This window comes from Carcharodon carcharias, chromosome 21 (genome assembly GCF_017639515.1).
Source record: "Carcharodon carcharias isolate sCarCar2 chromosome 21, sCarCar2.pri, whole genome shotgun sequence".
Taxonomy (NCBI): Eukaryota; Metazoa; Chordata; class Chondrichthyes; order Lamniformes; family Lamnidae; genus Carcharodon; species Carcharodon carcharias.
This window is the reverse complement of record NC_054487.1, coordinates 44938090-44952553: the sequence shown is the minus strand read 5'-3', so window position 1 is coordinate 44952553 and position 14464 is coordinate 44938090. Positions and strand designations below refer to the sequence as shown.

Genomic DNA, 14464 nt, shown 5'->3' with positions numbered 1-14464 from the left:
TAAATTAACAAGAGATGAAAAATTACCCCTATATTTTGTATATCTTATATGTACAAAACTCTAAGAATCTAACTATATCAGTACACTACAAATACTGTCAAGGCCTGGATATTAACTGCCAACAGATTTCTGGCAGGAGATTGTGCTGTAGAGTTATTTTTCCACCTTCGGTGTAATGACACATGGTCAGTTAATTCCTTCCAGCTGATACCCCACCTGGCAGGAAGACAGTGGGAAGTGGTGTGTCTTTGGCACATCTTGATATTTGGATGACATTCGATCACTTAGTTCAAGAAATTATGTGAACACTTCATTGTGTCACGTCCTTTTAGTAAAGAACAACTGTGCCTCTGTTTGTGTATAAGAGTGTGTGCATGTGTGAATACAAATTAAAATAGAAAGAAGTACAGAACAGAGGAGTCAAGCATTGAACAAATTAGAAAGAAAAATGCTGACAAAAAGAACAAATTCAAGAATCAGAGATACAAAGCCATGCAAACCAAGAAAAATGCAGAAAAATAAGAAAAAGAATGAAAATAAGGGAAAAGTGAATGAAAGACTGCGATAGACAGATGTATCCTTTTTTACATAATGTGAATGGACCTGAGCCAAAATATGTAGAGACAAATAAGCCACATTCCGCTTTAGCCAATTACAAGAGCTAGTCAATAGAACTTGGGCATGGTTTACTTTCTGTAATAATTCTTTAAAACCTGTGACCTGGCAGCTTCCACTTTCATCGACAGATGAGTCTACCACATAAAATTAATATCCAATTATCTCATTGCTACTTCAGACAGCTGCAAATTTTTAAAAGGTGAATACATTTTATATTCTCAGATCACCACCCTGCTGCTTTAACATAAACTAGCTATTCTAATTCAATGACCTAGCCATTGAGTTGATCATTGTAGCTGACGTTGTGTCCCTCGAGTATAAAGTAAAGCAGCCTGACCTGATGGAGATCTTGGTTTGGTTCGAATGTCCAGCTGAGCTCCATTATTCTTTGCAGAATGGGTTTTTGCCCCCTGTTGTTTTTCCAGCTCCCCTGTAGTAGGAATTGAAAAGGAATGATAAATTTGATATAAATTTAAATATAACCATTTTACTTTGAATTTTCAAAAAATGATAACTTGCAATTTTTCAATTATTTCTACCTTTTGCTTGATGTCCAAAGTCACTGGAACTACATCATCCCTGATAACTTTTTCCTCTCTGATACTTTTTCGAGCACTGGATTGTCCTCTAGATTAAATATAGTGGGTTTAAATCCAGTCTGCTTGGCAAGTTATTTCCTTCTACTAGATGCTATGCAGCAGGTGAAAGAACGTAAACAGCCAAGAACTAAGACTTTTGATTATAAACTTATAGCAGACGAAGTGAAAACACAGACAAGTGGTAAATAAAGGCGAGGTTGCAATAAGTGCAATCTGTTTGAATCCTCAGCTGTCCCTCAAACGATTGTCCACTGACATTTAAACAAAGAGATAAAAACAAAAATAAAAACAAAAAAACTGCGGATGCTGGAAATCCAAAACAAAAACAGAATTACCTGGAAAAACTCAGCAGGTCTGGCAGCATCGGCGGAGAAGAAAATCCACCGATGCTGCCAGACCTGCTGAGTTTTTCCAGGTAATTCTGTTTTTGACATTTAAACAATGCTGACATCCTGACCCATTGGGGACAGAACAATAGATATGTGGGAGATTACGTGGAAGCAGAGTGTACAAAATAACCAGGATGGCTTTTTAAAAATGGAAAATTAGATGAGTGTCAGCTTTGATTCTGCTCTGCTGCTGCCACCCCACAATCATTTTATTTTCAACTCCTTGCTCCTCACAAGGTATTAAAATGAGAACAGTTTTAATAAAAAGTGCTGATTAAACCTTTCTCTGCATCAGGATGAGGAAGAGCCTAGTGTTTTTTGAATTATAATCTTTTCACATGCAAGTGCTAGTCGCTCAATGCATTTCAAATGTTTTAATACATTTTCCTTAAGTACTCAGAAGTGCGATTCTTGACATTTGAAAGATTACATGGGCAGGAGTCTGAAGCAGACTGAACTTCACTGTGTGATATCTCTGCAGGGCAAAAAGAGCCTTGTGCATGCGTATGGAGTTCAAGTACCCAATTAAACCGGTTATTGCAGCTTGCTTATACACATACATACACAAGTGGCCACAACAGGGTGCTATTACAGTCCCTCCTCCTTAATGAAAATGTTAGACAAAGTTCAAATTCTATACAACTTATATACATTTCTTCTTTTTCATTTATTTACAAGTCCAGCTTAACGACTGGTTTCTTATTCCGAAGAGCATACCTCCTTTCTTAACCCAATCTTTCAGAATCTGGGAAGTACCTTGATCCATCTGGGCCTGAGGCTCAGGAGAAGTTTTCTCCAGCAAGGAATAATTCTGCCCTTGACATTCAATTGAAATTTCCACTTCCTCAGGCATTTCTGTCTGACTTGACTTGGATTTGAACTAGGTTCAGACACAATTTATTATAATTACATCCCAACTAGCCGATTCATCAGATTCATTTGATTCTTCCCAACCTTCTTTTTTGTGAACCTCCAAAGGTAAAACATTATAAGTACAAACGCAACTTTTACAGTACCAAACACCTTGACCAAATATGTGTGAGGACCACATATTTTCACAACTCTTTCTAGTAACCACTTCAACCGCTTATGATAATGTTCTTTCACCCTAAACTTCTGGTTCAATTACAGACTGCTTTTTCTCACTCTACCCCTATTGTGGATCTCTTTCTGCCTAGATTTCTTTTCTTCTATTGACTGTGCTAAATGTGGCTTCAGCAATGAAAACCCCATCCGAGACTGCCTTCTAAGAAACAATTCAGATGGTATTCTGATGGTAGTGGTGTGAGATGCATTACGATAAATAAACAAAAAATTTGCAAGTTTGTGATTCAATGACAACTGACATTTCTTCTAATTTGTAGCTAGCTGTTGCTAACAAAAGCACATTTAACAATTTGCATTGTGTGTTCTGCTGCTCCCTTTGAGGCAGGATAATAGGTGGAACTCTAGTGTGTTTTTACCCATTTATCCTCATGAAATTTGAAAACCCTTTTGAACAAAACTTTTGAATCATAATCTTGGGGTCCGTGGTCAGTCACAAATCCTTCTGGTAACCCATAAGCAGCAAACAAGCTATGCAAAATATCGAGAGCTTTGCTAGTCATTCAGTTCATTGGAATCCCCTTTAACCCACTTCGAATGGCTATCTATCACAATGAATAGCTTCTGCCTTTCAAATTCTGCAAAATCTATATGCAGCCTCTGCCGCACTCGAGTTGGCCATTTCCTTGGTTGCAAAGGGATTGAAGGCAGCTTCTTTTCTACTGCTTGACATACTCTTCACTGTTTCACTTTGTCTTCTATAATATTATCTAACCCTGGCCACCAAAGATAGACTCTTTTGTCAAGCTCATCCCTAAGTGTTGATTATCGCACAGCAACTGCGATTTGTACATTTCAGGAATTACAACCCTGGCTCCCCACATAACATACATTAGCTTTATATCCTTGAATCTGTTTGCTGGTTTCATTGAACACCTGAGAGTATGCTGGCCTAGCTGGCGATGCTGCAAGCCGTGAAAGAATAACCAAAATCTTGGTGATAATGTCGTCATACATTGCAAATTTCGCTTCTACATGAGAAAGCTTGTTTCAATTTAACATAAGTGCTAACTGGTTTCTTCCTAACAAGGCTGGTTTTTCACCCTTCGCCACAATAATGGGCAATTGTACACATTGCTCATTGTACGTGACTGGAACCAACAAACTTCCCATTATGGGAATTTTTTCTCCCCCATAACTTCATAATTCTATGCATGATTTCTCCAGTTGATGTTAACACAACTTGTCACTGTATAGTGAGTCAGAAATCACAGTAACTGATGGACAGTTTAGCCTTGTATCCACTGGAATTTAGAAGAGTAAGAAGCAACTTAATTGAAACTTTAAGATCCTGAGGTGTCTTGACAGGGTGGATGTGGAGAAAATGTTTCCACTTGTGGGTAAATCTAGAACTATGGGTATCTGTTTAAAAATAAGGGGTCACTCGTTTAAGGCAGAGATGAGGAGGTATTTTTTTTGTCTGAGGGTTGTGAGTCTTTGGAACTCTCTTCCTCAAAAGGCAGTGGAAACAGAGTCTTTGAATATTTTTAAGGCAGAACTAGATAGATTCTTGATTAACAAGGGGGTGAAAGGTTATCGGGGTAGGCAGGAGTGTGGGGTTAAGGTTAAATTCTTATTGAATGGCAGAGCAGGTTCAAGGGGCCAAGTGGCCTATTCCTGGTCCTAACTCGTATGCTCGTATGTATGTTCGTATGTACCTGTGTCGACCTCCATGATTACCACAGCTCCATCGTATGTTACTTGAACTATAATGCCCTATGAATTTCCACTGAACATCCTAGTGCTTCAGATCATATGGATGTCAACTGAACAGCCCACTGATGTCAACCGACCCTCTCATCGACCTGGTGCTGTCAAGCAACTGTATGCAGTCACTGCTGTGTCCTCCAGCCAGTGTTTTCTCTGTTCACATTCTTTTGATATGTCTTGGTGAGATTACCCTTCTTCTTCCACTCTGCTTTCATAAATGGACATTTCTGTGCCCAATGTTGGCCTAAGCACCAGTAACAGGACTTTGTCATACTTCTGCTACTGCTAACTGCTGTTTTGGGCCCTTCTGTTACTCAGCTTCAGCCTATTTACTTCAGCAGACGACTGGCATTTGCTAACTCTGACTTCTCTTGAGTCACATTCTGCTATGCCCATGGACAATGCTGTTTAACAAGCTATGTTGAAAGTTAACTTTGGGAATGACAGAAACTTACAGCAAATGTGTTCACTTTTTAAAAAGCACAATAGTCTGTCCTGTAATGCTTTCTCTTGAAATTCTTCAAAATTACATTGCTTGGACAACTTTTTCAAAGACATGATAAACTCTCCAATGTCGTCACTGGACAACTGATGCTTTGTTCCAAACCCGATAGCTTTCTGCAGTCTCCAAAGGAATGGGACTGTAGTGCTGCTCAAGCTTATACAAAATGTGTCTTTTGGCTTAAGTAGAGACAAACAAATTATTGAAGGTGTCAAACATAGGGGAGAAGGAAAAAAAAAATTATTTATTTATTTATTTATTTATTTTACATCTTTTATGCTCTCCTCACCCCCACTAGAGCTATACCTTGAGTGCCCTACCATCCATTCTTAATTAGCACATTCGTTTAGATAATATCACCAACCTTTAACTTTAACACCTATGTGTTCTTTTGTATTATTGTTGTTGACATCTTTTGATGATCTGCTTCTGTCACTGCTTGTTTGTCCCTACAACCACACCCCCACTCCACCTCTCTCTCTCTCTCTCTCCGCCCCCCCACACACACACCTTAAACCAGCTTATATTTCAACTCTTTCTTGGACTCGAACTCAAGTTCTGTCGAAGGGTCATGAGGGCTCGAAACGTCAACTCTTTTCTTCTCCGCCGATGCTGCCAGACCTGCTGAGTTTTTCCAGGTAATTCTGTTTTTGTTTTTGTTTTGGATTTCCAGCATCCGCAGTTTTTTTGTTTTTATCTAATGGTAATGTTGCTGAACCAGTAATCCAGAAACCTAGGCTAATACTCTGGGGAATACAGGTTCAAATCCCACCATGGCAGCTGGTGGAATTTAAATTCAGTTAATAAATCTGGAATTTAAAGCTAGTCTCAGTGATGTTGACCATGCCAACTTTCATCAATTGTTATAAAAATCCATTTGGTCTGGCCTACATGTGACTTCAGACCCACAGTAATGTGACTGACTTGTAACCACCCTCTGAAATGGTGGTTAAACCACTCAGTTCAAGGGGCAATTAGGAATGGACAGCAAATGCTGGTATGCCAGTGACACCCACATCCTGTGAAAGAATAAAGGAAAAAGAACGCTTCTGGGACTGCTCCCTGTGATGATATCTTTTCAGAATAAAAAGAGATTGATGCATGCACAAGGAGTTCAAGTAACCAACTAAACAGTTTTAATCTGGTTCACTTATATACATACATACATCAATGACCACAAGATCACTGTTCACAAATAAAACTTTAACATTGATCAGATATTTACTCTCAATATGAAAATTATTCTTCAGGGAATTGATCAATGGTAAGCTTTTAAATGTTTGTACGCTTATGGTGAAGGGTCATTTTCTGACGTCAAGCTGTTAGGGACAAAGCCTAACTGGCCAAGAGTTCATATCAGGAATTTACCCACGCACTGTGCATGATTTTTCAAGCATTTAGAATAATGGCCAGAAAATCATGTGCAGGCCACTGAGTTTCTGATATGTCTTCCCAGTGGACAAGGCAAATGTATCTCTATAATGTTCATATGGTACTTGACATTTTCAGTACTTCATATTAGTACTTTATTGTAAATACCAATATTATTTGCCTTGGCCTGCCTATCTCAGGTCTGTGTGGCAATAACCAGCATTTTGAAAAGTGAATTATAAATGCTGAAGTTACATCGAGTGCTCCCAAATAGTTCTGTGAGAACAGAAGTATAGAAAAATTACAGATTCTCAATTGTAGCGAACAAAGTGTACTCACAAGAATGCTGTTAGATGTGTGAGACAGCGTTTTGAGACAAATCAGAAACTGTAACATTTTGCTAAATGCCTCTTGAGAATTCAGCACTTTTTCAATCCTGGCCTCTTGCACATCTCTGATTTTTATTGCTCCACCTTTGGCGGCTGTGACCTCAGCTACCAGCCCTTAAGCTCTGGAATTCCCTCCCGCAACCTCTCTATCTTTCTCTTCTCCTTTGAGGCGGCCTTTAAAACTTGCCTCTTTCATCAACCTTTAGGTTACTGTCCAAATATTTCCTTATGTGGTTCAATGTCAAAGTTTGTTTTATAATGCTCCTGTGAAGTGCCTTGGGACATTTCTTTTTACATTAAAGGTGTTCTAGAAAGGCCCCTTCATGAGTACTGCCAATGCCAACAAAATGTACATTTTATTTTATTGTGAAATCTTTGTTGCACTCTGACAATACAAGTCAGACTCAGATTAATGACTGGTTGTTTTTGAAGTAAAATCCCTCTTATGTGGACAGATCATTCACCTGACAACCTCAGAATGCAATGGGTAGTGGGGATTGGGGGTGGGGGTGGGGGTGGTGGAGGAGGAAGATGGGAGGCATACAAAGCCTCAGTCACTTCCCTGGTTTGGTGACGCACAGTGAACAGTGAAATGTTGGCAATGTCTCTGGCTGCTGCCTGAAAGAATCCACTAAATAGAAATTAAGGCCCACGTTGATCCTCACAGCAACTGGTAACGCCGTCCTCACCCTGCTGTGCAGTTGTAATTCCAGTTACATGAAGTGGCAGAATTCAGCAATCACCTTCTTGGTGAATCGTTGCCAGATCAGACACTGCTCCTAGATTTGTTTCTATTTGTTTAGGGTTTGTGAGTATCATTGGCAAGGTTAGCATTTATTGTCCATCCCTAATTGCCCATGAGAACGTGATGGTGAGCTGCATTCTTGAACCATAGTCCATCTGCTGTAGTTACACAGTTACACCCACAGGGAGTTACAGGATTTTGATCCAGTGACAATGGGGAAAGGTTCCAAATCAGGATTGTGTGTGACTTGGAGGGTAACTTGAAAGTTGTGGTCTTCCCCTGCACCTGCTGCCCTTGACCTACTGGATAGTAGAGTTCACATGTCTGAAAGAGGCTGTCAAAGGAGCCTTTACAAGTTGCTGCAGTGCATCTTGTTGATGGTAGAGACTGCAGCCATGGTACGGTGTTGGTGGAGGGAGTAAATGTTTAAAATGGTGGATGGGATGCTGATCAAGTGGACTGCTTGGTCTTTGATGGCATCATGCTTTTTGAGTGTAGTTGGAGCTGCACTCATCCAGGCAAGTGGATAGTATTCCATCATACTCCAGACTAGATGGTGGACAGCTTTGGGAAGTCAGGAGGTGAGTTATTTGCCACAGAATTCCCTACCTCTGACCTCCCCTTATATGGCTGATCCAGTTAAGTTTCCAAACCTTCAATTCTGCCACATAAGAGGACAAGGGCAGCAGACATATAGGAACATCACTATCTCCAAATTCCTCTCCAAATCACACACTATTCTGAATTGGAACTGCCTTTTGTTCCTTCGCCATCACTAAGTCAAAATCTTGAAACGCCTTCCCTAACATCACTCTAGGTGTACTTGCACCACAGGGACTGTAGCGATTCAAAGTGGCAGCTCACTACCAGCTTCTCAAGGGCAATTAGGGATGGGCAATAAATGCTGACCTTGCCAGCAATGCCCACATCCCAAGACTGAATTTTAAAAAAGAACTGGAAGGAAGTTGAGGGATTTTTTTTCATTTGCCTGAAGGGTGTTGGTGGTGGTCCATCACCTTGACTATTCATTCCCACTACCATCAGTAACACCATTGCAGTTGTGTGTGCTTCTATAAGGTGCACTGCAGCAGCTTGCCAAGGCTCCTTTGACAGTACCTTCCAAACCCGCAGCCACTACCACCACAAAGAACAAGGGCAGCAGGCGCATGGAAACACTGCCACCTGCAACTTGCTCTGGAACTCTGCCTGAAAAGGTTGATAGAGGTAGAAAACCTCATCATCTTTGAAAAGTACTTGGATATCCACTTGAAGTGCATCAAGACCGGCAATGTGGGGTTTGGCTGGAACACAATGGGCTGAATGGCCTCCTCCTGAGCCATAGATTTTTGTGTTTCTTTGATTCCATTCTATATGAACCTTCTAAATAATGCTAGTGAGGTGAGAGATGGGGTGGGGGGGTGGCACATGGGTGCACTGTCTCTTGTGTTGCAAAATGTATGGTTAGCTGGAGTGTTTAAGACAAAGCATTGTTAGGACCTATGAGATCCAAAACAGCAGGATGTGTGCCAAATTGGCATTAGACCTTGTCTGAAGTCATGATCTGCCTACTGTACATGCTCCTGCACACACAGTACACACCGGTGCTGGTATCATACAATCATGGTGTGGTACAAAGGCTGGGCGCAGTTCCATTGCCATCTTAGAAGCCTTAGGCTTCTATTGCACCAGCGGTGCCACAGAGCCAAATATTGCAGCTAGGGCCTTTCAATGGAAACCCTCAATTTTACTCTTTAATTTTCTCATGTATGACCCATACTTTTGGTGGCATTACAGTTTAAATATAAAGACCAACAGGGGTCAGCAAGTTCAGTGACACCTTCATTTTAATTTTTGACAAGCTTTTCCCCAAGCAATGTATCGTAAAAGACCCTTCAGGCACTCTCACATCTGGAAAATTAGGTTGAAATGTAGGAGTGTATTGGTACAAGGTTGGCACGGTTTATGATGGGAAGTTGTTTGAAATGTTAAAACTACACCATCTGCACACACTTGCACAAACAATTCTAGGGACAAAAGTTTAGATAAGTTTCACCATGAATATGCAACAGAAGCAGCTTGCTGTTTTTAGACATGAGATGACACCTTGAGTACATTGCTAATTCACAGCTGAAAATGAGTTCGATGTCAACAGCTCAGTTTGTGATTCATCGGTCCTGTAAATAGTATAGGATTCCAAATAAGCTTCATTAAGACATCAAAACATTGCCACCAAACAGTGTTAAGAAACAGACCTCACTTCAAAATGATCTTAAAAATAATCTCTCGGGGACAAGTGGGGAGAATTAAAAATCCTTCTGCATTTTGGAATGATCTTCTTTAGAGACTAAGGGCAGGATTTTACGCAACGGGATTTTACGTTCCCACCGGAGTCAGTGGAGCTAAGAATGGCTCGCCACATTTCACAGTCCCATCCCAGCCCTGATGACCCTGTAAAATTCCAGCCTAAGTAAAAGAAAAACATATAATCTTATTTTTATTCATGGGGAAGCTTCTAAAATAATACCCACACAAGTAGATGTGTTAAGCCTCAATCAATTAGAATGAAGTTCACTCATTTTGGTACAGAAATGTATTAACTTCATTTGACTTGTAAATGGCTTAGCTGTAATTTTAAGATAGTGTCCGCTTCTTTTCAGTTCCCACCATGGGAAATAGTTTCTTGCTATCTTCCCTATCATTTTAGACAGCTCAATTAGATTATCCCTCAACTAACACAGTGCACAACAACTTAAGCATTCCATGTTTGTATTCCAATTGCCTTGAGATAAATGTTAACATTCCTTCAACTTTTTTGATTACATTTTGCACTTGTGCACTAGCTTTCATTGATCTATGTACAGCCCTTTGCTCTTCCGTAGCTCCTACTTTACTATTGAGAAAACATTCAGATTTGTCTCTCAGAGCCAAAGTGCTGAACCCCATAGTGAACTCCATCTTTTTTTTATTCATTCATGGGATGTGGTTTCACCGGCTGGGCCAGCGTTTATTGCCCATCCCTAGCTGCCCCTGAGAAGGTGGTGGTGAGCTGCCTTCTTGATCCACTGCAGTCCATGTGGTAAGGTACATCCACAGTGCTGTTAGGAAGGGAGTTCCAGGATTTTGACCCAGTGACAGTGAAGGAACGGCGATATATTTCCAACTTAGGACGCTGAGTGACTTGGAGGGGGATTTCCAGGTAGCGGTGTTCTCAACTATCTGCTATCCTTGTCCTTCTAGATGGTAGTAGTCATGGGTCTGGAAGGTGTCTAAGGAGCCATAGTGAATTCCTACAGTTTACCTTGTAGATGGTATATACTGGTGCTTTGGTGGTGGGGGGAGTGAATGTTTGTGGAAAGGCTGCTAATTAAGCGGGCTGCTTTGTCCTGGATGGTATCAAGCTTCTTGAATGCTGAGGGAGCTGCACTCATCCAGGCAAGTGAGGAGTATTCCATCACACTCCTGACTTTTGTCTTGTAGATGGTGGACAGGCTTTGGGGAATTAGGGGGTGAGTTACTCATCACAGGATTCCTAGCATCTAACCTGTTCTTGTAACGACAGTATTTATAAGGTTAGTTCAGTTCAGTTTCTGGTCAATGGTAATCCCCAGGATGTTGATAGTGGGGGATTCAGTGATGGTAATACCAATGAATAAAAGGGGCGATGGTCAGATTCTCTCTTGTTGGAAGTGGTCATTGCCCAGCACTTATGTGGCGCAGATGTTATTTGCCACTTGTCAGCCCAAGCCTGGATATTGTCCAGGTCCAGCTGCATTTGGACATGGACTATCACTATCTGCAATATATATATCTGCAATATATATGTATGTAAATATAATGAAAATCTGAGGCCCCAGTACTGGGTATCACCACTTGTCACATCTCACCAATCCAAGAATGTTCTCTAAATTTGCTCTCTTCCTTCCATGTCACCATGTTCCATATGCTTTAATTTTCGCTAGTAATCTCTTTTGAAATGCTTTCTGGAAGTCCAAATAGCTAACTCCCATAGACACTCCCTTATCTACCATGTTGGTCAGCTCTTCAAAAATCTCACATTTTTGCTTTTCAAACTCAGTCCTAACATTTTCTTGCTAGCAGCAGTTTGTCCAAACAGAATCCAACACAAAAACTAAGTTACAATGTTTATTTCATTTATGAGGAAGGACTGAATGGCTTTTCTTCTCTGATGAATATATCTCTTATCTCATCACTTTCATGATGCTTAAGGTCAGATTATTGGAAATCTCAACAAAATCTACTGTTGTAGAATTCAAAGAAGGTAATATTTGATGTATTCATTGTCTGACTTCAACGCTGGAGAAAACAAGGCAGTGTTACGAACATAACATTGTGCAAGACAACATAGATGTTTTAAGTTATAAGAATTTGGATATTAATTTGAAAATGGTAGGTGAGGCATTATCTAAATATCTCAGAAGGCATATGGTAAAGTTCCACATCAGAGACTTCTCACAAAAATGAGAGCACATGGAATTAGAGGCAATATATTGACATGAGTTTGGGATTGATTAAGAGATAGGGGACAAGAGTGGAGCTAAGGGGCATGTACTCCAATTGGCCATATGCGAATAGTGATGGCCCCAAGGGACCTGTACTGGGTCCTCAGCTTTTCACTGGACATAGGAATTAAGAATTATAAATTCAATTGACTAAGTTAGGTGGCATAATAAATAGTGTAAATGAGAGCAGGAAGTTGCAAAGGAACAGCAATAATTAAGTGAATGGGGAAATCTATGGGAGATGAAGTTCAATTTGGGAAAATGTGAGGTCATCCACTTTGGACCCAAGAAAGATAGATCAGAGCATTTTCTAAACAGTGAGAAGCTAAGAAGCTATGCAGAGTAGTGAAATTTAGGGGCCGAAATACAGAAACACTCAAAGTTAATGGACAGGTGTAGACAACTTTTTAAAAAATTATTTAAAAATTAGTGCAATGTTGGCCTTTACCTCGAGAGTTCAGGAATAGAGAGAAAAGGAAGTTATGTAACAGTTACATAAAGCCCTGCAGGTTGGACCCCATTTAGAATTCTGCATTCAATTCTGGGTACTGCACCTCAGAAAGAATATACTGGCCTTGCAGGGAGTGTGGATTCGTTAGAATAACACCAGGGCTAAAAGGGTTACATTATCAGGACAGGTTGCATTGACGGGGCTTGTATTCCCTTGCATAATCAAGGTTAAGGGTTGATAGGGTAGATAAAGAGAAACTATTTTGTCTGGTGGAGAGTCTAGAACAAGGTGGCTTAACCTTAAAATTAGAGCTAGGGTGTTTAGGGGTGATGTCAAGAAACATTTCTTCATGCAAAGGGTAGTGAAATTCTGGAACTCTCTTGTAAAAGGCTGTTGAGGCTGAAGCTCAATCAAAGGGTTCAATAACTGAGTTTGTTAGCTTTTTCTTAGGCATAGATATTAAAGGGTTTCTAAAATTCATTTACGGGATGTGGGTGTCACTGGCTAAGCCAGCATTTATTGCCCATCCCCAATTGCCCTTCAGAAGCTGGCGGTGAGTTGCCTTTGTGAACTGCTGCAGATACATCCACAGGGAGGGAGTTCAAGGATTTTGACCCAGCGACCGTGAAAGAACGGCAATATATTTCCAAGTCAGGATCGTGAGTGACTTGGAGAGGAAATTCCAGGTGTCGGTGTACCCATGTATCTGCTGCTCTTGTCCTTCTAGATTGGTAATGATCATGGTTTTTGTTATGGATTTGGAAGGTGCTTTCTAAGGAGCCATGATGAGTTTCTGCAGTGCATCGTCTAGATGGTATACATTGCTGTTACTGTTCACTGGTGGTGGAGGGAGTGAATGTTTGTGGAAGGTGTGTCAATAAAGTGAGCTGCTTTGTCCTGGATGGTGTCAAGCTTCTTGAGTGTTATTGGAGCTGCACTCATTCAGGCATGTGGAGGGTATTCCATCATGTTCCTGACTTGTGCTTTGTAGATGGTGAACAGACTTTGGGAAGTCAGGAGGTGAGTTACGTATCAAAGGATTTCTAGCCTCTGACCTGCTCTTGTAGTCACACTATTTATGTGGCTGATCCAGTTCAGTTTCTGGTAAATGGTAACCCCAGGATGTTGACAGTGAGAGATTCAGCGATGGTAATGCCATTGAATGTCAAAGGGCGATGGTTAATGCAGTCTCTCTCAGTTTCCTCCTGCATTGTAAAACTGCAGGAATAAAGTTGAGAGTCCTCAAAATCAATAACTAAAATCACTGGATACGTGCAGAGAACAAGGGCTTTCTGTTTTAATCGATTGCACCCAGCTGACAGGTCACTGTATTTGCAGCAACAATCACGCAGAAAACACAACTACTCACAATCAATTCGAATTTGCTCCATCTCTGTCACCTCTGCTATTGACTCTTTCAGCTCCTCCACAAACTTCTGAAGCTCCTCTGAATTCTGTGCACAGAAACTCAGTGCCTGCTTCTTCTCAGAGCCAGAAACAGATGATACGAGGGTGATCCCATGAGGGTAAACTAACAGAGAAAAATTGCAGCTATTAACACAGGTAAATTAAACCTATCATATCCTTTTTGTTAGCTTGCTCTGTGCATCTTATAAGTTGGAGAACAGATGACTACATTAGAAACAATTAATCTGGACTAGCACAAGAGGAATCTAGATATTAAATTAACACCATCCAAAGAGAAAGTCTAGGAACATACATTTTTATAATGAGTGAAATCGAGATGAAGCCTAATTTTCAGGTGATGGTGATTAGAATGAAGGGGATAATGTTCCAGGGGTTGCAGAGATAATTCAATTCCCATTTTAAGTTTACACTTTCTGTCCATTAAATTTGCTCACATGACATCCTTGCATAGGAACAGTTAGGCCTGAGGTACACCCAACTTTGGACCTCAGGCCTCATCCACAGGCTGCAGCTGGACATCTCCAGGCATCTTACCAGTGAAGGAGATTTCAATGTTGAAATACTGCATTGTGCCAGATTGACCCTGGGTGGGGAATGGGGGTGGGGGGAGCGCAGCAAGCAGGATGGTGCCGGTGACC

General features: G+C 40.7%; 1 protein-coding gene across 1 annotated transcript in view; it reads right to left on the bottom strand.

The window, feature by feature from the left end:
- Positions 1 to 14464, bottom strand: part of LOC121293057 (IQ motif and SEC7 domain-containing protein 3-like) — a 272674-nt gene that overhangs the window by 56356 nt on the left and 201854 nt on the right. Inside the window, exons 10-11 of the mRNA XM_041215648.1 lie at positions 13768 to 13929; positions 956 to 1048 (exon numbers count right to left, since the gene is read on the bottom strand). Coding sequence (XP_041071582.1) covers positions 956 to 1048; positions 13768 to 13929 — 255 coding nt within the window. The remainder of the gene's footprint in view (positions 1 to 955; positions 1049 to 13767; positions 13930 to 14464) is intronic.